We start from the raw sequence: 26,447 nt of genomic DNA, 5'->3' as shown, positions 1-26,447 counted from the left end.
TGGTGAAGGGTGATGTCAGGATTAGTTATCTGCAGAACAGAGGAGCTCAGAGGCTTCAAAGTAAAACTGTTATTAATGGCTGAATTTCACACAGAACAAATATAAATATTTTTTTTTTCCTCCATGACATTTATCTACTAAATAACCGATTTCCTCTTCCAAAGGCAGTCTCCTGCCTGCTGTTTGCATCCCGCTTTGCAGTGCCGTGGAGCAGTGGACAGCCCAGCCAAGGCTCTCCGTGGCAGAGCTGCAGAAGCAGCAGCAGGAATTTCCAGAGGTAGGGGAAGGGCCCTGCACGGCCACGCGACTGCTGCTGCTGCTGCTGTCCATGACTTGCAGCAGCACCTCCCTTGCTTGGTTTTCACTTTGGGAACAAAGCTTCCCCAGGGGCTTGCTGTGTGTTAAAACTGAATGGTGTTCTGGAAGTGCTGGGACATGCATTACCTGCAGTAGCTGTGTGCACACAGACACGTGTGTTAACAGCAATTAACACGCAGGGTCCATTTTGGGATGCGCTGTCCCAGCTGACTATTGACGAGTGCAAATGTTCAGGGCACCCTTTGGCTGCTCGCTCAAGGCTTCGGCAGCAAATCCCTGGGAAGGTCCTGCCCATTCTGCATCACAGGTAAGGGCGTACGTCAAAATGGGATATTTCCACCAAAGCTGTGACCGGATTTGACTCATCTTTCCTCGGCCCTCCTGACTCAGCCAGTCACTGAGCCCGGTCAGGAGATTTTATCTACATAGCGCTTTGAGATAGACGTTTTATGGATGCAAAGATTTATTATACTTAATGAATAAAGCTGATAACGAAAAATCAGTATTTTCCATGAGGAGAGGGAGAACTTTCCACAAACTTCAATGAAAACTCCATATTTCCACAAAAAACAGACACTTCACAAAATTAATTTTGTCAAAATATAAATTAAGCATTAATCCGTGACTATCCCCGCCTGTGAGTGCTAACGCTGCTCTCTACGGTAACTGCAGCTGTCTGTTACGGAATGGAAAGCACAGCTTATGTCAAAATAATTGCATGGTAAATTTTTTTTTAAAAAAGACCTAAATTTAGAAGCCGTTTTGGTGGCAAATGACACTGACCTCTCGCGCGCTGCGGGGCTGGGGCTGGGCTCCGCCTGTGCTGCGCTGAGCAGACGCGGCTGGCGATGGCGCGGGGCGCAGCGGGGAGCCAGCAGCCCCCGCTGGGGTTGATTTTGAGGAGAGAGCCCTTTTTGTTATACAGTGTTTATTAAGTAGATTCAGTCTTATATATGATATACAGATTCAAAAGAAAAAAAGGATTCCACATACTTATGAAATCAGTGCATTTAGCAAGTAATACCATGGAGATAACAGCTTGATTAACAGCTCATTGGTCTTTGTTAAGTGAGGGGAACAGGGAGTTGGCCTGTGCTAATCATTCCACAAACAGAACAGAATTAAGTTGCATCACATATATAATAGACACACATTCTAAGAATTAAAATATTAAGCCACATTTACTGGAAAAATCCACAGTATATAACACAAATAACTCTTATCAAGCTCGTTGAGGAGGAAGTGCTCATCTGCTTAAGAGCCACATTAAGTTGCATAGGTGCCTATCTGCAAAAATATCATTTTGAAATGAATCAATTGATTAAGCAATAAAGTGTCACCTTAAAAGCTGGATTAAGTGCCATATGCTTTCTCTCTGGCCCCTCTGGAAAGCGCTGACTTTCCGAAGAGCCATCTTCTGCTTCGTTTTGGAGCCCCTCCGTCTCCCGAGGGAACGCTCTCCTACCATTTTAATCTGAAATTAACATCTCGGGCGATTTAACCATGTTAGTTAAAGTATGTTTCCAATTATGCCGATGAGTGTTTCCCCCCCCTGCTTCCTCACAAGCCCCCAGTTGGCTCGATTGCGCTTCTCCATTGTTTGGACCCTAAATTGAGCTGGGCAGCTTTCACCTTTGTGCCTCCAATGTCAGAAGGAAGATGGTGAAATAGCAGGACCATGCCATTTGTGTTTGGAGGTCTGGTTATTTAGTGAACTGAACTTCAGATTAATTCTCATTTTGAAGTGCAGCCAATCTTTAAATTGGCCACAGGAAAAAAAAAAAGTGATAATATCTTGTGCAAAACCCAAAGCTGTTTAAAGGGCGTTTCGATTCTGTGGGGTCTTCCTTAAGGTAGGGACGTGTGTCAATGAGGGTGAGTGAGTCTGTGGCTTTGTTAAGCAGACGAACCGGGTGAGGTGCAGCTTCCTCTTCAACAGCAGGTCTTGCAGAACACACAGGGGCCGGGAGTTCTGTACATGTAAACAGTACACTTTCACTGAGTCCAAAATTAGGAGCAAAAATACAAAGGTTCACATTGGTCTTAGGTAGATACAGGCGAAGAACTGAGCTGTACAGCTCCGAAACAACCAAACAAAAGTTTCTAAAGCACCACTAAATTATATAAAAATCAGACCATGGACGGATTGTAGTTGGTATTCTGGTGAAATACTATGCTACCTTGTAAAAAGTTTTACAAAAAATTACAAATCAAAAGTATATTAACCCTCTGAGTTCAAAGCAGCATTTTTGTAATGAACTGGTACTAAATCCGACAGCCACCCGTGGGAGGGAAGTGGCCCTTTGGATCGGGGAGGTACGAGTTACATCTGCTCGGAATCCCGGGAACGCTCTCCCATGTAGAAACACCGTCATGGGAACCGCACATCCAGGGCAGGATGGTTGTATTTAAAAAAAATAATAATAAAACACCAAAAAAAAAAGCCTATTTTCTCGATCCGTGATTAGCTTTTCTTAAACAAAAAAAACATCCAGACCATTTGCTAACCCAGCATTCTCCTTTCACCTCTCAGAAAATCTGGAAAGCTGTTGTATTCTGCTCCTGCTCACTCCTTGTTGAGAACCTAGACTAGATCCTGACCCCTTCCTGCCTGGGGAGAGCACAGGAACGTGGCTGCGAAACAGTCCTGGCCCGCAGAGGAGCCACAGCTGGGTGCAGATCAGGTAAAGAGCACTGAGATGTCTGCGGAGCTTGCTCCAAAGAAACCATAAAGCTGTGGCTCGCAAAAAAATAAAATGAGAAGAAAAAAAAAAATCCCTGACAGAGAAATTCGTAGTCGATCTCGTTTGTTTCATAACTTGTCACAGATGTGGCTGTCACCAGGGCTTTGGAAATCTGAGTCTGTACCATTCAGCTGCAAGTTATGAACATCAGTTGTTGTGACAGGGTAGACTGTTTAACATCCTTCCTATGCAACCATGAGTCTCATCTGTGTTCTACCAGCAGTTTAAAAAAGTGTAAGAGCTACTAAACTTTAATACATGCTAAGACAAGTTCAAAGGTGATCTGGTCAAGACAGCTAAAACTTGTATAAATAAAACTTTAAACAAACTGTAGCTGATGTCAATCTGTTCGTAAGCCCCTGGGTAACCTCTTTTTCGGTGAACTGGATGGCAAACCTATGGCTAAATGTTCTTCGGGGCCTCTTACAGGAGCAGAGGCACCAATTGGGTTATAATCGTAGAGAGAGAGAATTCTGGGACAGCGATTGTCTCTGCCTCTCTTTCTTTAACATTAAGACTTTCACAAATGGCTGCGGTTACATATTTTGTAAAAGGTTTGTTACTTCATGGTATCCACACAAAAATAAATATTTACATAAATTCCAAGTATGGGAGGATGCAGTGGACAAACCAAGCAGGCTTGTGAAGTGCTGGGGAAAGCATTGAGTCTGGAACCTGGCTCGCGTGCGGCCGCCGGGGCCGGGGTCCTGCTGCGGACCCCAGCCCCGCTCCCCTGCCTGCCGGGCCGGGGGGAGCCCGGCACCAACCTGGGGTGCTCCGAGCAGACACGATGCTCCCCGTTCCCACACCAGCACGGCACCAGCAGGCCTCCACCTTACCTCTGCAGGGACGCTCGGGCTGCGCGGGGCGGCCGGGAGCTCCGTCCCTTTTCTCCAAATGTCAGGGGAAGTTTAAGGTTTGGGGAAAACAGTCAATGCAGCGCCTCATCCCTTCTGATGCCGGGCCAGGCAAGCCTGTCCTCAAAAGCCGGTGGCTTTTTCTGTACTGAAACTAAGAACTGGGTCTAGGTTTTTGTTTTTCTTCCAGTGTGTTGGGCGTTCAGTTGGCTACGAAGGCTACTGAACGAGCTGCCCGGGTCCACTCCTGGCGGGGGACCGGCCTCTGCTACCTGTAACAGCCCCGGGCCGCGCCAGCAGGGCTCTCTGCAGCTCCTGCCCGCGCCCTCCGCAGAGCAGCAGCCCTCATCCTCAGGCTCAAAGCGGCCTAAAAAGAGAGGAAAAAAAGAGGGGAAAAAAAAAAAAAAAAGAAAAGAAAAAGAAAGCTGGCTCCAAGGAGAGAGAGTATCTCTGGTCAAAATGAGCTATATATGGTTTTGTACTTATCAAATCGATCTCGTGGTGACAATTCCTGCCCTTGAGCAGGGCCGGGAGGAGCCACGCCAGCACTGGGAGGGAGGCGGCGAGAAGAATTGGCGGTGTCAGGCAGCACTTCTTGCTGCTCTATATGGCTACAGAGCGCCTTGCATTGCTTGGCTCTGCTCAGCATCCTAGTGCCTGAGCGAAGTCCCTGGTTTTAGCAGCACTGGTAGTAGGTATTGCACTGAGCAAAACGAAGTGCATTATTGGGGGAGAGGGACGGTAACAGGGCAGGATGGTGACCAGACTATGTTTTTTTGTTTGTTTTTTTTTTTTTTTCCACACTTTGGGAATTGTGGGCTTGTTCCAGGACTGTGGCCAGGGAGGGGGGGAGGATCCTGGGCCCTGGAGGGCTTTTTTGTCAGGTCTGCTGCTGAGCGGTGCCCGAACGTCTTCTGGGAAGGAGCGAGCCGCTCGCTGGCGGAGCTTGCTTTCACGCAGAGAGTCCGCGCTAGCCTTTATTACACCCGTGCGTGGTTTCTAAATAGTTTATTCTCTTGTTGCAACCCCCAGTGTCGGTTTCACACAGACTTTTGAGCACAGCCTCCCTCGCCGAGGAGCGCGGCGCGAGCGTGGTCGGCGCGCGCTGGGCCAGCGGCGGCACCCCGGCGGGACGGAGCGCGGCGCCGGCGGTCCTTGGCTGCTGGTTTGGTCCCGGGCTCCTCCGTGCTGTCCTGTCCGCTTGTCTGCCACACTTACAGTCACAGAGCCAGCTCGGGAGTCCTGGAAAAAGCCCACAATGGAGTGTGAGGTAGAATACAGATGGTGAACGCGAGACAGTGTTTCTCAGGTGCTTCCTTCCTTCCTTCTCTGATCTGCAGTGACTTAAAGGAGCGCCAGACGTCCTTCTAGCCGGTCTGCTGAGCTTGCCGAGTCTCTGCAGGAGATCTGAGCCCCCACTGCTGCTGCTACATGGGGCTGCTTAGCGCCAAGGTCTAAGCAGGACGCTCCCTCCGTTGGTCAGCTTCCACCTGCGCTTACCGGGGGCTGAGCAACCTACAGGCGCGAGGGCTGGATGGCGAACTCGCACCCTGTGGGACAAGGGCTCCCCAGAGAAACAGGCATAGCTGCCTGGAAATTAGTAGTGTAGTGATATGGAATGTGTTATTTCACAGGAATAAACTCCTTCCGATCAGACAGACAAAAAAAACTGGCAATCTGTACAAACTCAAAAGAATCCATTTTCAGAAAAATAAATTACTAAGGGGTGAGGAGGGTCCATTTCTCAATAAATATGTGATTCAGCTCACCTAAGACTTGGAAATTATCTGGGGACGGGATTCTAACATTTGGGTCCACAAAGGTTATTCTAAATACATCTGCAGCCCCAAACCTCCCCAGGCTCCCTTCTGCCCTTGAAAGTCCCACATCCTTCCAAGCCGCAGGTTTGGCTTCTGGTCAGCTGGACGCACGTGTGGTGGTACGGTTCAAAAATGTGTCCTTGTGCCTGAAGTCCCAGGTGCTTGGAGTGTAAAAGAAAACAGGTCTTTTGGGTTCCACCTTCTAAAACTACATGTACCCACTGCTTCACGGGAGGACGATGGTGGTCCTGAGCAGGACACTGCTGGGAGCCTCTTTCTAGCAGGTATAAATTGTCTTCTTGACAGAGGAGCGACGCAGACACGAGGAGTCAGTTCTGCTGTAAAATGAGGTTTTCCAGTTCATCTGCAGATCGGAGCAGAAACGCCGCGGACTCCCGGTAGCCGGCGATCAGCTGCCGCACCGCGCTGATCTCCGTGGGGCTGAGCTGGGCGGCCTGCATTCCCCTGCTGGTGCTGTTGGACGGGGCCGTGCTGGAGGCCCCCCCTTTCATGCTGAGATCAGTCGGACCTGCCAAGGAGAAGCGAGAGGGAAGCTCAGGACGAGGCAGCAGGTCCCCAGCTGGACCCCGTGCCGCAGCGCTGCGCTCGGAGCCGAGCACAGGTAAGCGGCCACGAGCTGCGAGGGAAGGGACTTTTGAGTCAACATTACAAAAATCACTTCCTGCAGTCTGCCTCATCTGCTCTGCTGGAAGTTCATGACCGCCGCCTGCCAGCCCCGAGCTGCCAGGCGCCGAACCTGCGCTGCCAAACTGCCTGCCAGGGACGTCCCTGCCCCTGCTCAAACCCATCCTCCAGTCTCTGCTTTTTCCCCTGCACGTGACAAGTCACATCCTGCCCAGGGTGCGTTTCCCTGTTTTATTGTTGGGTAACTGCAGCCCACGGGAGCCCGGGGGCACTGGCCAAGAGGCGCTGCACAGGCTGCTGGCTCGGGCTGCCCGGACACACGGCGTGGGGAGGGCTGGGTGCGCTCACTGGGCTGTACGTGTCCCTGGCTTAGTCCATCAATGAAATGGAGTCCTGCAAAACACTGGGAGTGGGTTTGAGCAAGACTCGCCTTCGGTAGGGGATGGAGGGAGGAGGCAGCCTGGGGGCAGCAGCCCCCTGCGGGCTCCATCCTGCCCCGTGCCAGGGCAGCGTGCTAGCACGGCGCTGGGCAAGCACCTGAGCAAAGGAAAAAAAAAATTGGGAAGCAGAGGTTTAAAAATCCATTAAAAAGAAGCAAATTTGCTGATGTCTGCTATAAACAGAGCCTGTTTGCTTCTGCTGGGGCTCTCAGTGGGATGTGGCTGCAGCTGTTTGCTGTCTCCTGCCCAGGGCCCACTCGGTGTCTGTGCCCAGCACGAGGAGGGCGGCGGGGCCAGGGCCGTGCGTGCTGGGCTGGAGGGGGCCCAGAGCTGCCTCCACGGCAGCCACAAGGATTAGGTCTCAGCAGCTGGAGGCCAGGGTGGGATCTTTATTCAGGGTTAAGAAGCATTAGGAAGGGATGATAAGAGTTAATCCCAGACAGGCATCTCTCAGGACTCCGGAAATCACATCCCTTCAAATCCTCCCTCCACCAGGGAGGGCAGGGGCAGGAAGCCGGGGTGCACGGGGTGGGTGAAGGCAGAGCAGGGCCAGGAGGGACCCCCCGAGGTGTCCAGCAGGGCTGCTCGTGGCCATGGGGCTGTATGGCAGGCCGGGGGGCGAGCAAAGCCAAAGGGCTGCTGCCTGGGGAGCTTCGCTTTGCCCGTTCCTGTTCCCATCGTGCTCCCCCATGTGCCCTCCTCCAGCCCAGGCTGCTCTGCTCCGCTCACTTGCTCACAGCTAAGCCGGCCCCACATGCCTCGCCTGCTTTCTCCTACGGCTTTCTCGCCCTGCAGCATCCGTTCTGTTTCCCCAGCTGCTTTTGCCAGGCAGCTCCTCACCATCCTGAGCTGTGCCCCAAACTGCACCGGCCCTGGCCCCATCCCCGAGAGCAGGCGATGAAGGCTGGGGAGGGAACGGCTCATACCAGCCATGAGATCAGGGCGGTGATAGGCACTCGCTCTGTTAATTATTAATAGCTGCTACAGATTCTCTTTTTTTTTAAGTGACACTCCTTCACTCCACCAGTTCCACCTAGACTGTCCTTCCAAGTTCAGGTCAACAATTAACAGCTTGCTAACGAGGTGAGCTGAACCGTGGGGCAGAGCCCTGCCGAGGCAGAGGGGATTTTTGGAGAGGCTCTGCGGGAGCGGGGCTGGGTGCTGGGGGGGCCGGGGGCCACTCACCGTTACTGTGGTTCCCTGTCTGGAGCGGCGCGGGTGGCTGCAGGCTGCCTCCCAGGGACCCGTAGCCACGGTAGCTGTAGTTCAGGCTTCCATTGATGTAGACGGGGTCTTGGGAGTAGGACGAGGCTGGCAGTGAATAGGAGGAGTGGGTGATGGCTGTGGAGTCTCTGGAGTGCTGCTTGTCTAGGGCGATCGGCTCGTCCTGCACAGGGAAGCAGAGGCTGGCTGCAGCGAGGCCGCGAGGGCCGACGCGTGGCCGGGACCAAGCAGGGCTCCCCCTCCCCATCTCCCCACCCTGCAGCCCCATGACTTTGAGGAAGGCTTTTGAAAACGCTTCGCCAACTCGCTCCGAGTCCTCCCGCTCTCCCCTCCTGCCCCGTTTTGCAGCCTTCCTGCCGCGAGCGCGGTACCTGGGAGGTCTGGTAGATCTCCAGCCGCATCCTCTTGGCTGCTTTCCGCGTCTCGCTCTCGCAGGCGGCGGCCAGGATGTTCTCGGCCATGGCTGAGGTCAGGTGCGGCGGCGTGGGCCGGGTCTGAGGAGACACAAGGGGAGAGCCGTGCTCAGGCCCTGCTGCCAGGCCCCCACGGCAAGGTGGGAGAGGGGCGGCCGCTCACCATCTCCATGCCGTTCTTCTTCATGCGGCGGCAGGACTTGAGGTACGTGCGGATGCGCTTGCGAGCCCGCTCCTGGAACTCTGGGAACTGCCGGCTGCAGGACTCGATGATGGCCTGGATCTTCTCTTTGGGCTGCTTGGAGATGGGAACCATCCGGTCCAGGTTCTCGTCCACGAAGAGGCGCACGAACATCTGCAGAGCACAGAGACACGAGGTGGGAACGCCGAACCGGCGCACGGCGGGCTCGCTAACCCCAACCCCGTCCCTGCGGTGCCGTCCTTACGTTGAAGGCCTTTAGCCTCTCCGGGTCCATCCCTTCCGAGTCATTTATCTTATCGTTGTCCTCGTGGTCATCGTGGTCGTCGTCATCCTCATCGGCCGTGGGGGCCCTGCCGACGGTCAGGTCCTCGGGGCAGCCGCTGACTTCGGTCTTGATGGAGTCGTAGCTGCCGGAGCTGTACGGCGGGGACTGCGAGGAGACGGGGGTTACCGTGGGCACCCCGCACCACCCCGCAGGCAGAGCCATGGGACGGGCAGCTCAGAAGCCCTTTCCTTGTCCTGATGTTGCTGTTCCCCTTCCTTATGTCCCAGCCTCCCCCTCGCAGCCCAGCCCGCGAGCACCACGTGCGCTCGCTCCCCGCGTGCCATGCCCTGTGGATCGGGACCGCGCAGCCCAGCCCGGCCCCGTACCTCTGCCGTGGTCTTCACCGCGTACTTGACCCTGCTGCGCAGCCCGTCGGTGCTGCAGCTGTCCGACTGGTAGGAGGGGGTGACGTGGGCAGGGGTCAGCTTGTCGCAGAGGTTGATGGGCTGGTCGTCGGCCGAGGCGGTGAAGTCCATGGGGGCCGCGGTGCCATTGCCGTTCATTTCGGGGAAGGCGCTGTCGCCCTGCGTGCTGCTGGAGGTGGAGGGGTTCAGGGTGGAGGAGCCATTCCCACTGCAGCTCTCTGACGAGGAGTCATCTGCAAGGAGAGACGTACGGTCACCCCAGGGATGTCCTGGGGCCACGGCCCCGAGGTGGCAGCCCCGGCCCCCCAAATGATTCCCCCCCCAGCCCGGCTGGACGTACAGCACGGCCGCGGTGCCGCTCGGAGAGGCCTGGCCTCGCTGCGAGGTGCTCAGGGACAGACGGGGCACAGCCGGCTCTAGGATCTCACAGGCAGCAGGTGGAGGCTGTAGGGCCATCGCTTTATGGCTCCGCCACCTCATTCCTGTCGTTCCCTGCACCCTCTGCACCGCAGCCAGCCAGCTGTCCCCCTGTCCCCCTGTCCCTCTGGAGGTGTCAGTCCCACCGTCCGCACCCCTGCCTGGGGCCGTGGCGCCCGGGCTTGAATAAGAACTTTGGAATTTGGTCCTTTTAGGTTTCTGTTTGCATTGCAGGGAGGAGAAAGGGGCATTTCCTCTCCCCGCCTGGGTCCCTCGCCTCCGAGGGCTTTCACAAGGGGTGCACCTGGCACGGTTTGGGACCCGGCACGGGAGGGAGGAGATGAACTCCGGCACCTGGGGACCTGCCCCTCGTGTGAGCACAGGATCACCTGGGGAGGTAAAAGCGGGCTCGTGCAGCCTGCAAGCAGCTGTGGGAGCTTTGTGAACAGGCTGCAGACCCCTTGGCGAGGCTTCTCCTCAAGATCTCCTTCCTGCCCACGTCCCCGTGCCCCCAGCACCAGTCACACACCGCCCACAGCCCCCTCTGGGCTCTCTCATCCCCCTGTGCCGTGCCCCTCCTGGGCTCAGCCCCATGCCCAGGGCCACCAGGGCAGCCACAACCGCCCCTCCCTGCCCTCCCTCTTCCTGCTGCTGCTTTTCCAAATGCAAAGCTCTGCTGGCAGCCGCGGCCTCCCCACAGTGCCCCATTGCCCATGCAAAGCATCGCCCTTGCCGCACCCCACGGGCTTAGCCCTGGCAGCACCACGCACCCTCCCCTGCCCCAGCCCCGCTTTCTCTTCCTCTGTCCATTCACACACCCGGGTGTTTGGCTGTCCCCAGCCTCCCATGTTTGTGCTGCTCTGCCTGGCTGCAGCAGAGCCCATCCCAATCCCCGTCCCCGTCCCCGTCCCCATCCCCGTCCCCATCCCCTGTTCTGCCAGCGGCCCCACGCCCACCAAGGAGCCCGACCCCAGGCCAGGGACAACGTTGTCAAACCCCGCTCAGCCCCTGCCCCTGCCCTCCCCCTCGCTGCAGTAAATCCTTTATTTCATTAGGTGCCTCCGCGAGAGGGAAAGGGCGAAGCACGTGGGGAGCCGCTTCCTGTGCAAGTGTGCGCCGAGCTGCGAACAAAGAAGCTGCAGCCGGTGACAAGCAGATGGCGGTCCCTGGGCCCCGGTCCCCGGTCCCTGATCCCCAGCCTCTGGTCCCTGGTCCCCAGCCCCAGGGTCAGGCTGTGGGGTCACCCTGTCCCCGTGCCGCCAGCTGCCCGCACATGGGCGCAGAGTCCAAAGGTGTGTGGGCACGGGGCAGAGGGACGGTGCCCGGTTGCTGCCACCACCTCCTCCTCCTCCTTCTTTCCCCAAACCCCGGCCAGCATCTGCAGGGAACTTTAATGAGAGGCTGCAGCGAACTTTCCTGTGACCCCTGCAGAGGCTGCAGCAGCGCAGGACTTTGTATCCCTTAAAATAAACAGACTTGAGGACGCTCAGGCATCCGAACAGACCGTGGGGGCCGGCCAGGGCCCTGCGTGTCCCGAACCGCCCCAGCACAGGCACGAGCGCTCCCTGCTCCCAGACTGCTCCATCCCCTGCAAGCCCCCGAATTAAAACATCCCCGAATTAAAACATGCAGACTGGGCTCAGAGGGAGGCTCCGGCCTCATCCTGCGATGCCTCTCGGGGGGATTAAGGAGCATTATTGCTGTGTGCAGAGGCACGAGCTGCACACCAGGCCCCATCACCAGCCCGAGCACAGCCACAGCAACCACACCAACAGCACCCACGGCAGGGACCTCCCGTCAGCTCCCCAGGGTGGCATGCAGCCCCCGGCATGGCACCCGGCACAGAGACCCCCGGGCAGGGTGCAGGGGGAGGCACGGCCCCCCCGGCTTCAAATGTCTCTGGGTTGCCTTTGTGCAGCACAACACACGCACAGCAGCTGCAGACCAGGTTTCCAGCCGGTCCCACCACATTTACAAATCTTGGCTTTGCTACAGACAAAAAAAAAATACCGAAAGCAAACACGAAGTGGTGTTCGGGAGCCTGTTCAGGTGGAATATGGAAATGAAATGGGAATCGAACATAAGGGACCAGCACCTACTGCAAGAACAATTTCGTTTAAACCGAGGATGAATGGATGTAAATAGCGAGGTCTGTAAACCCACGAGCTACAGATAATTTTCTTAATTCTTCACTTTTATGGGCTGTGCTCTCCCAGAAGCTCTGTTGGTAGAGCGGTGGATTAATCTCAGTCTTGTGGGCAGAGAAACGGCTGCAAATCCAGATTGCTGAGGACCTCGGATCAGAACGGGAATGGCTTCAGCCAGCTTAAAAACGGGGAAGCCCTCGGGAGGGAGCACCAGGGCAGCTCCGGCCCATGGCCAGCAGCGAGTGCTGCCCTGGGGGGCCAGATCCGGACCCCCCCCCGGTGCTAGGACCAGACCTAGGGCTCCCTAGGCCACAGGGGATGCTGTCGGAGAGCCTGGTCCCAAACCTGGCCCCACGCACCCTCCACCAGGGACGTGGCATCCGCAGGACCACGAGCAGAGGTGAGGGAGGGCTGCGCTCCCGGACACCACCGCTGACACGCGCACACCAAACTTCTGCGATTCGGGAGCTTTTCTGCAAACTCCCAGAGCGCGCCCAAAACACACAGATAAATAGCAGGGCTCCGCGAGCAGCAGGAGAGCAAAGCCAGGCTGTGCAGCCATGAATATATTCATTATCAACCAGCACGAGTCTCGTGAGCTCTCTGCTCGCGGCTGGAGTTTGGCTGAGCGAGGAGCCCCTCTAATGAGGATAATTGGAAGCCCCTCTGCTCCACCCCCACGACCTAATTGAAGCAGATGGAACTGTAAAAACAATGTCACTTCGAGCTGGTTTGATCTTTCAGTCGGGAAGTGAAATATTTCACTCCCCTATCGAACCTCCGGAGCTGGGGGGCTCCGCGGGCAGGGGGCTGGAGGCGAAGGAGCCCCTGAAAGCCGGGCGCGCGTGGCCGGGCGCAGGGGCCGGGCTGGGAGCACCCTCGGCACGGGATCCCTGCTCCTTTCTGCCTCGGCCACGGCAGCTCCTGCACGGCGAGGGGCGAGGGCGAGCGGCGGCTGCGGAGCGGGGAGGCAGCGCCGGGTCTATTGTGGCCTCCGTCCCTCCCCGGCTGCGCCAATCCCAGGGAAGCGGAGAAGCAAAATGGCTTCTTGGGTAGCGGTGATGGGGGAGGAGGGGATCAGTCACTTATTAAATGAATTAATCAGGGCTCAGCGTTTTCATTTTGAAGAGGCTTCTGGATTATCCTTGATTTCTGTGACACTGGATTTGCAGAGATCAGGAGGGGAAGGGGAGATTTCCAACACCTGCTCCCCGGGAGATTTTACGGCAGGGAAGTGGTTGGGTTTAACGTCTATGTCAGCGAGGGCCACCACGCCGCTGTCCAAAGGCAGAATTAAAGATGAATGGGGCAAATTGTTCCTCCTCCTGTCACATCTCCAGAGCGAAGACAAAACCTCTTTTGACTTGGAAAACAATGAGCTTATGTAAGAGCCAGCGGCCCACGGAAACCTCGCCGCAGCCCCGCACCGCCACGGCGGGGCAGGGGCCACCGAGCCCCCAACCGGGACTGGGACGGGGGGCTCAGCCCCTGCCCTCCCACCCACGGCCAGCACCGGGAGCTCTGGGGTCCCGGGGAGCCCCCTGCTCCCCACACTGCCCTGGCCGTGCCCACCCATGCCCATGGTGGTGGCAGAAGTGGCCGTGTCCTTTGCTGGCCGTGCCCAGTGCCAGCCGTGCCCAGCGCCGTGTCACCCGCACGGGCTGGAGCTTCGCATCCAGCCTGCAAACGACTGTCAAAAGTGTTCAAAGCATCCCACAGACGTCTGACTGTAACAACAGCCAGGAAGATGAAAAGTGCCATAAATTATTCACTCACAAAAGAGACGAGAAGGGGGAAGAAGGGGAGGAGGAAAGCCTGCGAGGAAGGGATACTTAATACAAATTAGAGAGACGGAGTGGGAAAGGGGGCCTCGCGGGGGGCCACTGCTGGGCAGGAGCACAGCTTTCATCAGGCACAAGCGGGCGGCGTTCCAGGGCCTCAGCACCCAAGGGCAGGGTGCTGGGAGGCCGGAGGGGACGTCTGCTTTCTCCAGGTCCTGCCCGGCCGATTTCCTCCAAGACGCACAAAAAAAAAAAAAAGAAAAAAACTGAAACATCGACGGGCGATGCGCAGAAGCGGGGCTGGCCAGCATCCAGTTCAGACGCTGTATTTCCTGTCTTCCTCCGTTAATGCAAACCTCGTTAGGTCCCAGACGAAACCTCCATCCTCCCCGCCCGCCCTCCCGGAGCCCCCGGCGAGCCAGACACCTGGCACGGCTGGGCACGGAGCGCGGCCGCGGGCGGGCCCAGCCGGACAAGGCAGCGCTGTGAGGCCGCTGCCCCTCCCCAGCACCCCCCCGGTGCCCCCCGGTGCCATCTCCCATGGCCAGAGGGAGCGGACACAGCACAGGGCCTCGGGACAGACATCTTGCCCCGCACCGCAGCTGCAGGAGGCCTCGTGGCATGGATTTGCCTTGTCCCCGCTGCCGGGATGGTGGCAGTAAGGGACTGGAAGCACCCTACTTAGCTAAGGTGTGTTCTGAGGGGTCACCCTGCTGCCCCCCCTTGGGGATGGAGGTGGGGGCACAAGGGAGAAGCTCCAGGATCTGAGGAGCCCAGCTCAGCGGTGCTGGGTTTGCGATAAACAAAATGATGGGGAAGAGATGGAGGGAGGCGCAGGGAGCCTTGTGCCCTGTTCAGCTCCAAGGGTGGGTGAAGCTGGGGTCCCTCAGCACCAGCGCTGCATTCCTCAGGCTCTGGAAGCGGCTGGAACGAGGGTGCCTGCTGTTGGAGAGGGCCTCTGAGCCCCCCGATAAACAGAGGGTGACCTGGGGAGAGGTGAGGGCACAGCGAGCCACCAGCCCCATACAGCCCAGGCAGGGCAGAGCGGGGAGGATGGCCCCGAGCTGGGGTCTCCAAGAGGGTGAAGTCCCACACTGGATCACGGAGCCCTGAAAAGTGAGAATTTGGCTTTGTGAAAAGCACAGACAGATCCGGTCAGGGCCTGCTGAATCCCTGCAGCGAGCGCTCTGTGGTTGAGCCGTTGGGGTGGCTGTGGTGTGGGGCAGGCTGAGCTCAGCGTGCAGGCACTGCCTGGCTTCTGGTTGAACGTTTTTCCAGGGGATTAATCCTCTCCCCAGAAATCTCTCTGCTGTGTCAGTACCGCAGGAAACCTGGAGATGTGCAGAGTCAGAGGCACCTTGAGAAATGATGGTGCTGAGACCAGGATCCATGGCGCGTGTGCGGTACCAAAAGAGGTGGGACAGTTTGTGCTGCCCCTGCCATTCTCCACGTGTCCTGAGGAGCCACAAACCCCCCCTTGCTCCCCAGAACATCATTTAGAAATAACACCCACATGCACATCCCTGTGGCTCCTCCTCGAAGGGCTCCCAGGGGACGTCCCCGGCACCCAGGAGCCTTCCCAAGGGATGCCCTGCCGAGCGTGCGCCTTCGCAGCTAAGCAGGTTAAGAAAGTCCTTTCTCCAAGGTCTGGATTAGCGCCTGCTGCTCCTGGCAGCCCAGGCTCAGCAGGGACACTGCCAGGCACAAAGGACGGCGTGCAGAGACCTCACCCAGAGCAATCTGTCCCAGGATGGTGCCACAAAGCAGCCCCGTGCTTGCAAGGAGGCAGAACCAGTGCTGGGGAGCCAGCCCACTTACTAGGAAGGACAGGGGCGAGGAGCAGCCCCTTCCCCTGGCCTCCCCACCCCAGCTGCCCATGCCTGAAGCCAGCTCAGGCAGTGCAGAGCCCGATGCCCGGGACTTTGGGGAGGGTGACGGGTGTGGGGTGAGCACAACGCCGCCCCTTTTGGGGTGTTTTGCTCCCAACGCATGCTGGCTCCCACGGCCACGTCCCTCCAGGATGTCCTGCACAATGGCTCAGCTCCAGCAGCAAAAAGCTGATGTTGATCTTGCTGCTGCTCTGGGTATCCACCGGCTTCCTGCGGGGCACGTACGCTGTGAGTAACATCCTACGGGGAAGGGATGTTGCAGGGAGCTTCACGTTTTCCGTGCTGGGGCCCGCAGGATGAGTAACAAAGGAAAATGGAAGGAGCAAGTGTGTGCCTGTGCCGGCGGCGCTGCTCAGGGCTGTCTGACCCCGCGTCCCACCGTGTCCCTGCATCCTGCTGTGCATCTCTGCGTCCTGCAACGTGTCCCTGCGGCGTGTCCCTACGTCCACGCGTCCCAACACGAGCCCCATCTCTGCTGCTGATGCTCTCCCGACAGTGTCTTCTGCTATCCCTTACCTCCCCAAGCCATTAGCTCCTGTTTGTTCTCCCCGCTGTTCCAAAGGCTGACGCTGTTTGCAGCGTGGTTATACCGGGCCAAGGTTTCTGGGCACGCAGACAAAATAAGGCGTTGGCTTCTGTCCGAGCTGCTCTTTAGCTCTCTGAAGATTTAGCAGATACCTGTGTATCAAGGCGTGGGACAGCCGCTTCCTGCTCTCACGCCTTTCTGGATTTCATGCGGCTGTGCTTGTGTGTCATATGAGAGTGCGCTCTTTGCAGCCCTCCAGAAGACCTGAAGTCGGTGCTTCAGTACTCCAAACAAGGCTTTTTTTTAAGCAAGCGTGTCAGATGATACTGCTGTCCAAACGGGCAACTCTTCAGTAAAAGTCTATGCTTCAGGAAGCCTTTCACAGAAAACACACTCCAGGCACCCTTCCCATTACACGACGGCAGACGGGAGCAGCTCAGAACCTGAGAAGGATTTTCAGGGGCAGGAGACCAGGCACGAAGTACTCTGAACAGACCCTGGTGCCACCACGGCTTCTGCCCTCCGTGCGGTGCCTCTTGGACAGTTTACAAGTGCTGGTTGCTGACACCGGTTTCCCTGGGAGTCTTGCACGTGGACAGCCCAAATAAATGAGCACGAACACGGGAAACCACGTTTGCTTCTTTAAAAGACTTTTCATGGGCCGTGAGAAGAGGAAACTGAAGAGCACTCAACATTTTAATTCACATGCATTCACTTCCTCCCGCCAGTAATTCGCCTTTCCCTTCACGACACGATGCCCCCTCTCCACGCTGTGCTCCTTTCCTCCAGCCTGGTGCCCTCCAGGTCCCCCCTTGGCACTTCCCTCGCCTGGGCCACGGCGTTGCCTTCTGGGAGCGCCATGGGCCAGGTTTCCCCTTTTTTCAGTTCACTTCCATTCCTCACAAAAGGAAGGAGCTATTTGTCCTTCATCACTCACAACTGAACCTTACAAGAGAAACTGGAGGAGCCAAGAAGGGCCCCAAAGAGTACACCTGCTTTTGAAGAAAAATCACAGGGCATGAAAAATTGGACGCATTTCCTAAGAGGGCAGAGAAAGGATTTAGCTTGAGTGAGAATACTTTGATTTGCCTAAATACGTGCGTCCCTTATTAAATTACTGTCCTGGTGAATAATAGCGTTGAGAAGAGGGTTCAAAACCGTGTCATTCTAGATTGTAAATGAGCCTTGGGAATACAGCGGTGAGGGATAAGCCACACGCCTGAAATGTCCTGGCAGGAGAACAGCAAAGTTTGGGGGATGTGGAGAGACCCGGCAAGGCCATGGGTAAGAGAGGCCGGGGTGCTCGAGGCTCTGCCATGGGAGCCCTGCGTGCAGCCTGGCCCCGGAGCGGTGCGAGCACCCAAATGCCCTCCCAGCACTGTGGGCACAGCCCCGGCACAGCCTCGCCGGTCAGGGAAGTGCATTACTGGACAATTTCACATCCCCACTGACGCTGCCAGGCTCCTGGATGGTTTTACAATTAGCAGCTTCCCCAAAGTGCAGCTTTGCAACAGGAGCTGGGTGCCATGGCACACTGGACTCATGGACAGAGCATCCTGGTCACCCTGCCTCCAGCCACACAGAGCCACCCCAGGGAGACCCGTGGGTATGAAAGCCCTTTCCTTCCTGGGGGTTTCCAGACCCCTTTTGTAGAGTTCCCCCCGCAGCCCAGGCTGCCCTCCAATCCCTTCCTGCCCTCCCAGCAGCATCTGAGCCGTGGATAAGGGCTTCAACCTCCTGAGCACAGGCTGAGGAGCAGTCCGAGCACCGAACCCGTGCAAGCATCACAGAGATGAACTCTGACCTGAGCTCGTGCTTCTACCACTTATTTACTCGAGCATTTCTTTAAACCAGCTCGCTTCACAGAAGAAACACAACACAACTTCGTGCCAAAGGCTCCCTCCCACCCATCCCACGTGCAGCACCTCCAGCCCCTTCCAAGCGCCTGCCCAAAGAGAGGAGACGTCCTGCGGCCACCCCACAGCCTCATCGTGGCCGGCTCCTGCAGAGGACACATTTCTCTCCTGGGGACCACACATACCACCCACAGGGCAACTTCCCAGGCTTGGGAAGCTGCAGCCAGCACCACAAAGGGCTGGTCTCCTCCCTGTGGCAGGCAGAGGGCTAAGGGGGTCTCCTCGCCACGCCTGGGAACCCCAGCACCCTGCATTGGAGGAGCTGGGACCCTCAGCTGGGAGCTGGGGAGGGCCCCGGCTGACAGCAAGCTGGAGGTGAACGGGAAGGCTTCGAAGCCTGTGCCGATATGAAATCCATCCTCCAGGTGGGACACCTGATCAGAAAGGCCTGGTTAATGTTTAATAAGTCACAAAAACATCCCGAGCGAGAGGCGCCGAGCTCTTCCCGCCCGCCGCGGGCACTCACCGTCCTCCTGGCCGTGCAGGTTCTGCGGGCTGCGCATGCTCTCGTCCTGGCTGGGGCTCAGGCTGGAGTTCAGGTGCTGGTCAGCTGAGATCCATGTGGAGTCGTTCATATCAAAGTCCTCGCTGCTCACCGATGTCTCATCCTAGGGGCAAGCAGGAAAGGGTTAAGGCGCCCAGCTATTTTCTTTCCTCCGTTCCCCAGCTCTAGCATCTCCCGGCCGCACGCCCTCCTAAAAGCCACTCGCCCCCAGCTCCTGCACCCCACGGAAACTTGCCGGCCCCGAGCCCTGGCGAGCAGCCCCGGGGTAGGTGGTTTTCCCAGCGGAGAACGCCCCAGCTCTGCTTCCTGCCTGAAGACGTGCCTGAGCAATGGCACTGTCTCTAATTGAGGACAATTAGAAAGAGCTCGCATCCTGTAGGAGCGGATGGCTGAGCCCTGGAGTTTACCCTTTAATCTCCATCCACACCAGCGTGTTTCTGGCAAGCGAGCGGCGTGTGGGAGCTGGGGCCAGGGCGCAGCTCCATTAAAACGGCTCCGTAAAACATCACAGACTTTCCCGAAACCAAATCATCTGCTGCAGGGGGGCGTCCGGGGGGGTAGCCGGGGATGGTGCCATCGGTCCCCATGGCCCCCAGCTGCCCGATGCTGCAGAAAAGGCCCTTCCCTGGAGGGAAGGGGGTTGTGTTGGCAAAGGGAGGACCCCGAGGCTGGGTGGCTGAGGCTCGTCCAGGCTGGAGGCTGGCGGAGGGGCTGCGGTGGCCCCTGCCCGCCCCGGGAGGCACCGCCTGGGGCAGGAGAGCCCTGCCAGCCCCGGCAGCGGCTTCCCAGCGGCATAGATTACATTCCTCTCTCCCACTCCTGCTGCTGAAAGGACATTTTCTCTCTCCCTTCTGGCTAACCTTTACAGTACTTCGAGACACAGCCCTTGGATCGCTTCCAGAGCCGGAAAGGTCAGCCGCAGGATTTCAAAACCATCACCATCCCGGCGGTGCTGAGATCCTGAATGAGAGGAGGGGCCGGGGGAGCTCCCCGAGCCGAGCCCTCCGAGCCGAGCCGAGCACGCCGCTTCGCAGGAAGCAGATGCGCGTCCCCGCATCCACACGGCCCCGCCGGCAATTCCTTTATCTGCCTTCCTCTCCCCGGCCGCCCTCCCAAAATAACGGACGGAGACCGCATCCAGGGCTGCGGGGTGGAGGGGAACACCAAAAATGTTTCCAGAAGCGCTTTCAACCGCGCTTCCCTTTGATTGAAGAATTTCAAAGGCTTGTAAACGCTCAGCTCCTTTTCTTTCCTTCCCCTCGTCCTGAGATAACACACACCACCCGCTCCCTTTCCGTGTAAGAAGCAATTGGCAAGAACCCCTCCAACGTAAGGCTGCGCCTCATAAAAACTGCCCTGTCTGGCTGCCTCTGGCTGACAGTTTTTATTGTGAACAAATAAATGTCTTTAAAGACAGGTTTGTGCTTTTCCTCCCGCTCCCTGTCCCTGCAGACACATCTGCTGGCCCCAGGCAGGAGCTGCGGGCGCTGGCTCGCGCCACCCCCGGCCTCCTGGGGAGTTTCCTGGAATTTACGGCTCAGCTGCCCACTGCCCCAGGACCGGGGTGCCCGCACACACCACACCCACAGGCAAGGGGCCCCTGGTGCAGATCCTGCACTTGTACAGGGCTCGAGCAGGGCAGGTGGTACTGGGAGGCGCTGGGAGGCACTGGGAGGCACTGGGAGACACTGGGAAGCACGCTGCTGCTGGCACACCGAGCTGCTGCCCCAGCCAGGAAGCAATCCTGCCTCTCTGCAAACTCCATCTTGCACATACAGGAGAGGAGCCCACAGGTCTCCCCGCTGCACGCTTTCTCTAGTCCCGTTACCGCACGCACTCACAGGGAGCCAGCCGCCCTCCTAGCCGGCCTTCTGCACAAGGCTTACCCAAGATTACTGTCGGAGCTTAAGAGACAAACACAAATGCCAAGGTCCTCGCTGCCCACAGCCGAACACCTGGCAGCTGGAGGGTAAGGAGCCCTGGGAGCGACCAGAAGGTTTTTCGGACGGTGCCTGGCTCAGGAGTAACTCCGCAGGGCTCGTGTTGCACAGGACGCCCAGCCTCAGCACCCAAATGTAGCCCAGGAGGCATCACACGAGTCAGAAAATCAGAGCCATGAAGATGCCTCGCATGCACATGCTATGTAAAGTGCTGTACAAACGTGTACAATTCTCTCGAGGTGCAGTAACATTAGCCTATTATTAGAAATGCCCTGGGTATCAAACCAGAAACTGATAAGCTATAAATGACTCAAGACAAACAAGGCGGCCGCATGTTCTCAGGTCCACGCTCCAGCCACCAGCAGGGAGCATGCTGTGGATGCGGGACCCTGCCCGGCCACCCCATCCCCGTGTCCCCAGTGTCACCCTCTGCTTTCAGGCAAGGCCGCCTGCTTTTCAGCACCATCCAAAACGCAAACGGGATAAACCTCCCGGGCAGTGCACGGGTCCAGGAGCAGAGCAGACCCCAAGCAAGCTCAGCTAATACTGCCGGTGATGCTGTGGCAAGCACCTCGACGGGGTCCCAGCAACAAGCAGCCTGAGCTGGAGGCATGAGCTGTTGGAGGAGCCCCTCTGCTTGGCACCAAGCGATGGTGCCCTGGGAGCTCCTTGGGCCTCTGTGCCTCTTCCCTGAACAGAGCAGGGCTGCAGCCCAGGGAGCTGCTCTGCTGCACAACCCAGCAGCTCCAGCTGTGGCTGTGGCACCCTCCGTGCCCCTGCGCCCACCTCGTTGCTGCCAGCAGGGCCACTGGCGGCCACCGGCACGCTCTGTCCTCACGACACCCATCGGGGTTGGACACCCAGGCTTTGTGACCTCCTCTTCTGCCCACCCGTGCCAGCAGTGACTCCCAGCACTGCCCTGCAGCCGCCAGGAGACCCTGGGGCTGCGGCACAGCTTCCCAGCACCAAAGCACCCTGCCATGGGATCAAAACACCTGGCTGGGTGGGCAGCTCCAAATTTTCTCCAAACGCCAGAAACCCGGCTGAGCACAGACTCACAGCGGGCTCCGCTGTCCAGGCAAACAAGGAAGCGTTTCTGAACAGTAGCAACAGCTACAACTCGGAGCAATACGGTAAATCTAATCTACCCTTCCACCCTCTTTTGGCTTGCGAGTCAGGCAGCTCATTCTTTTTCCTCTCTGGGTTCTCAGGAGAATTCTCTCTGCTAATTTCTTCTTTCCTGTAAACAAACTTCAAATGAAACTTTCATTAGAAAACAGAACACAATCCATTACCAGCGCCTGTCTCAGGACTGGCCGCCTCGTCCCCAGCTCCACGCCACCCGTGGCACGGAGGGGAGCGATAGCGCCTGCCCTGCTCCGCCGGCCCGCAGTCCCTCCTCAAACCCGAGCATTGTGGCCGCTGCCCTCCTCCTTCCTGCTTTGCCCAGCTCTCCAGAGAGATCTTCTCACCCCGCTGTAAAGTCCCATCGCTTTGTTTCCAACGTTCAAGGGACCGAGCGATCAAGGGTCAGGCAGTGTGCGTGCAGCTCCTCTTTTGAAAGGGGAAGTCGGATCCTGCTGGTGCGTTCACAAGCCACACCCAAACATCGGAGCAGGACTCCAGGCACCGCGCAGGGTTTGGAAAAACAACATCCCTGCTCCTCTCCTTATCTACAGTCCAATATTCACAGCTGCTTTACAGACACTCGCAGCCAATGTTTTCCAACTGGCAAAGGCAGACACTCGCATGTGCAGAGCGAACGCTCGGCGTTTCTGTCCCACTTTTCATTCACGAATCTTCAAGCACCGTGTGTGCACTCATCTGCTGAGGCTCTCAACTTTCCTCTGCGTTGGGGAAGTATTCCTCCCGTTACCGAGCCAGAAGCCCGGGGTCCCGACGGCTGCACCGGTCGTGCAAGAAGGCAGCAGGCTGGTGGCAGGGCCAGGAGCAGGAGCGAGACCTCCGGACTGCGACGCTTTAATTGCTAGACAGCGATTCTCCACCAGCAGCTCTCCTTCTTGGAGAACAACCTCCCGTAGCGCGGGCTGAGCAGGGCAGGGGGGAGCTGCTCTTCTAACCGTATCTCGTAAATAAATGCAAGGCTATCGGTAACCTGCTTATTTTACAGCCTGGCTCAGTTTCTCGGGGACTGCCCTGCAAGCGTCTCTCCAGTCCTTTGCACGCCGTGCCTTACGCTAAATATTCCAGGCTCCGGTTCTGAGGATAGTTTGTTTTCTCTTTTCAAGGCCTTTCATTTTAAAACACGTCCTTTCAAGCCGCAGCCTCCTGTCCCGGTCGGATTTCCTTCCGTGGAGCAGGAACCGAGGCCGTGTGCCACGCAACCCCTCGGCAGGCAGCCTCGCTCAGCTTCCCACCAGCAGCAGAGGTGTTTTTAGAGGCAACAAAAGGTGACGGGTGACCGCCAGGCCCATCAGCACCCCACCTCGGTGCCAGCCACGACCCGCCGGGGCACGCAGCTCCCAGCGCCAGCCCACGCGGCAGCTATCAGGAAGGTGGCCTCATCTCCGTCTCAGCAACTGTTTAAACCCGGCCCTCCGAGCATGCCAAGAAGGTATTGAACCAGATTTGACCCTAACTTAACCAGTTCAGCGCAGAGAAAGGCTTACTAATGGAAGATAAACCACTCCGGGGCAAAGATTGGTACCGCAGCCACAATTGCTGTAGTGGTCGTTGCTTCGGGGAGCACGAGGAGCCCCGAAGCGCAGCCGAGCACGCTCGGCCGTGGCGGCAGCGATCCGTGACCGCGCTGCCCACTCGTGTGCGCCATCCACGCACCAAACAAAATACCCCGGGCGCTCTTTGTCAGGTTCCGGGCGTCCTCACCGAGGGCAATTTCTGCTGATTTGTACGGGACACGGCAACAATGAGTGTTTGTTACTTCCCAAAAACGGGGGAGCCTCAACGTGGAACAACAAATGGAAGGGGAAGGGAGGATCGCTACCTCCCCCCCTCCCCCTTCGGAGTCCTCCTTCTGGGAAAATCACCCCGAGGAGAGGCCCCGCGGTCACCGAGGGGCAGGATGCCGCCCGGGCAGGGGGCGAGGGCTGCGGTTGCCCCTTCCCCGGCTGCCCCCGCGGGTCGGGCCGGGCCGTGCCGCGCTCCTGCTGTTCAGCGGGGAGGTGCTGAACGCCGGGGTCGGTGCGAGGAGAGGGAGCTGGGCACGACGACGGCTCTGCCCCTGTCCTGCCCCTGCCCCTGCCCCTGTCCTGCCCCTGCCCGTGCTCTGCCCCTGTCCCTGCCCCGAGCAGCTGTCGCCCGGCGCGGGGGTCCCGGTGCTCGCCCCCTCGGACGCGCCCCGCTCCTGGGGACCCCCTCGGCGCTTCCTCCTCGCCAGGACCCTGCCGGGAACGAAAGGGCACCGCTGTCCTCCGCGCAGCCGGGGCAGCCACGGCCGGAGCCCGGCGGGGACGGGGGACACCGAGGGGCGCGGAGCCGCCGTCGGGACCCGAGCTCCTCGCTCCCGGCCGGGCCTCGCCCGCGGGGAAGCGGGGACGGATCGCGGCGCAAAGCCTCCGGCAGCCGGGGCTCGGCGTGCGGCGGGGATTGACACGTAAGTAGGGCTTTACCTCGAGGGAGGAGGAGGCTATTTCCAGCACAATCCCCGCCCGGGGCCGGGGCCGGGGCCGGGGCCGGGGCCGGGGGAGCGGCGCGGCGATGGCGGCGGCGGCGCGGGGCCGGTGCCCGGGAATTAATGGGGCCGGAGCGCTCCCACCGCCGCCTCCTCCCACTTTCTTCTGGGCTTTTGTGCTCTTCCGGGGAAGGGGGAGCGCGGGGAAGGACGCGCTAACCTTAACCCTTCCTCGCAGCCCCGCCGAGCCGCAACTTCCCGGGGAAGCGGGGCGGCGCGGCCGCTCCCCCCGGCCTCCTCCTCCTCCTCCTCCTCCTCCTCCTCCTCCTCCTCTTCCACCACCTCCTCCTCCTCCTCCCGGCCCCGGAGTTGGGGAACGGCCCCGCCGCCGGGCCCCCGCCCCCGCCCCGCCCGCCCCCCGCCGCCGCCCGCAGCCCCCGCGCATCCCCCCGGGGGGAAAAAGAGAGGGGAAGGGGGGGTGGGGGGGGGGTCCGGGGAGGAAAGGGGGGGGGGGGGGGTCCGGGAAAAGGTTCGGGGGGGGCGCCTACCTGGAGCGGGGCCGGGGCCCTGCCGGCCTGCGCCAGCCCGGCGGCGCGGCTCGGTGCTCGGGGCGGGGAGGGACGGAGGGACGGAGGGAGGGGGCCCGGGCTGGCGGCGCTCCGGAGAGGCTGACAGCCAGCTGCTGCCCGGGGAGAGGGGCCGGCGCTGCGGAGCGCGTCACTCCCGGCTCCCGGGGGGGCGGGCGGGGGGTGTGGGGGGGGGAGGTTGGACGGGGAGGCGAGGAGTAGAGGAGGTTGGGGGGGGGGGGGGGGTGGGAGAGAGAGCGGGGGCCCCGGCGGCCGCGGGAGGAGGGGGCGGAGGCGGCGGGGGAAGGGGAGCGGGGCCGCGGGGGGCGGCGCACCGGGCGGGGGGCGCGGGGAGCCGCGCCTGGAAGAGCACATTGTGGAGGGCCGGGGAGGGCCCTTCCTCCGGGAGGAAGAGACAATGTCCAGGGCCGGGCGCCTGCTGGAGAGCCGCGAGAATGCACGGCACGGTACGGCTCAGCACGGCACAGCCGGGGGGGCTGCACCCTGCTCGGTACCGCACGGCACGGCCCCCGGGGGGGTGCGCCCCGTTCGGCACCGCACGGCCCCGGGGACCCGCACCCCGACCGGGGCCGCTCGGCTCAGCCCCGGGGTTTATCCGCGCCGGGACCCCGGGGAGCTGGGGTCACCCTCGGCCGTGCCCGGGGGCTCGGGGCCGGACCCCCCCCGTCTCGTTGCCGGCAGCCCGGTGGGCGCACGGTGCCCAAGCCCCCTCCTGCAGCCCCCGGCGAATCCTTTTGTTCCGGCCGCACGGGGGGGAGCGGACGGGGGCCCCGCTCCGCGCCCCCGTGGCCGCCTCGAAGCGTTACAGCCGCTCCTGGGGCAGCCCCCCCGGCAGCCCCCTGCCCGGGGCACGGTGCCCGGAGCCCCGGGGGTGCCGCGGGCAGCGAGCGGTGCCCGGCCGCCCCGTCCAGGCAGCGCCCCGGTGGCGGCGGCCGCTGCCCCCCGGCTGCCCGGGGGTGTCCCGGTGGGCACCAATGGCCCGGGTCCGGGTCCCTCTGCCCTCCGGTAACGACTCGGGGGAAATTACCACCAGACGAGCCGAGCGGAGCCTGCCCCCGCCGTAACCCCCCCGGTACCGGGCCCGCCCGGGGGGTGCCAGGCACGACCCGCACCACCGGGCCGGGAGGCGCACGGGGCACGGCCGGGCTCCGGCCCCTCCAGCTCTGGGCCGGGGGCTGGAGGGTGAAAACGGGGCCCTGGGGGTCCCCTGGGGATCCCCTGGGGTCCCACGGGAGGTGGCCGACAGGGGGGCAGCAGCTGCAGCCCCCAGCCCGGGCCTGCCCCGCGCTCCTTCCAGCTCGATGGCTGCTGCTCCTCCCTGGAGCTAAAATAAAATCGTGACCATTTAAGGTGAACGGGAGACGCGTGGACTTCGGCGGAGCGGGCTTTTAACCCCTTCCCATTGCCGGGCTTTGTTTATTCCTTGCACTCCCTTCGGCTTCGAGCTGGACCGGCACAAAGCTGTTGGGGAGCGGAGGTCCTCGCGGGACCGAGGCGGCTGCGCTGTCGTGCAGAGGAGCACAAAACAGCAAGGGTGCGAGTTTAAAGCCCAGTCACCATTCCATGCTGCCTCCCCATGTGGACACTCTTATTTTATACTAAGTGCCTTTGTGTGGGCTAGGTTAATCCACTTTGGAAACGGATTAACCTAAATTTCGCATCGGCAAACTTAGTGCCGAGCAGACGCGTCCACACAGGGAGCGAGGGTGGAAACGCAATTCCACGAGAGCTGCCGGGCAGGAGCCTTTCCCCATGCAGGCTGGAGGTCCTGACCCCAAATGGGGTCACCGCCGC

The 26,447-nt window shown here is 59.5% G+C and overlaps 1 protein-coding gene across 3 annotated transcripts in view; it reads right to left on the bottom strand.

Annotated features, from left to right (window-relative positions):
* Nucleotides 1-769: 769 nt before the first annotated feature.
* NOL4L (nucleolar protein 4 like) overlaps nucleotides 770-26,447 on the bottom strand; it is a 58,727-nt gene continuing 33,049 nt past the window's right edge. Inside the window, exons 1-8 of one of the 3 annotated variants that reach the window (XM_082773223.1) lie at nucleotides 24,615-24,729; nucleotides 18,496-18,637; nucleotides 9,315-9,586; nucleotides 8,908-9,093; nucleotides 8,625-8,816; nucleotides 8,420-8,542; nucleotides 8,010-8,211; nucleotides 3,474-6,268 (exon numbers count right to left, since the gene is read on the bottom strand). In XM_082773223.1, coding sequence (XP_082629349.1) covers nucleotides 6,069-6,268; nucleotides 8,010-8,211; nucleotides 8,420-8,542; nucleotides 8,625-8,816; nucleotides 8,908-9,093; nucleotides 9,315-9,586; nucleotides 18,496-18,604 — 1,284 coding nt within the window. In that variant the 5' untranslated portion in view covers nucleotides 18,605-18,637; nucleotides 24,615-24,729 and the 3' untranslated portion in view covers nucleotides 3,474-6,068. Of the gene's footprint in view, nucleotides 6,269-8,009; nucleotides 8,212-8,419; nucleotides 8,543-8,624; nucleotides 8,817-8,907; nucleotides 9,094-9,314; nucleotides 9,587-18,495; nucleotides 18,638-24,064; nucleotides 24,343-24,614; nucleotides 24,730-26,447 lie in introns of those variants that run through there. The other 2 variants (XM_082773222.1, XM_082773221.1) reach the window with 2 other exon arrangements.

This window comes from Aythya marila, assembly GCF_965140915.1.
Source record: "Aythya marila genome assembly, chromosome: 16".
NCBI classification, from domain to species: Eukaryota; Metazoa; Chordata; class Aves; order Anseriformes; family Anatidae; genus Aythya; species Aythya marila.
The sequence above is the reverse complement of the archived record's forward strand: the minus strand, read 5'-3'. Positions and strand labels throughout refer to the sequence as shown.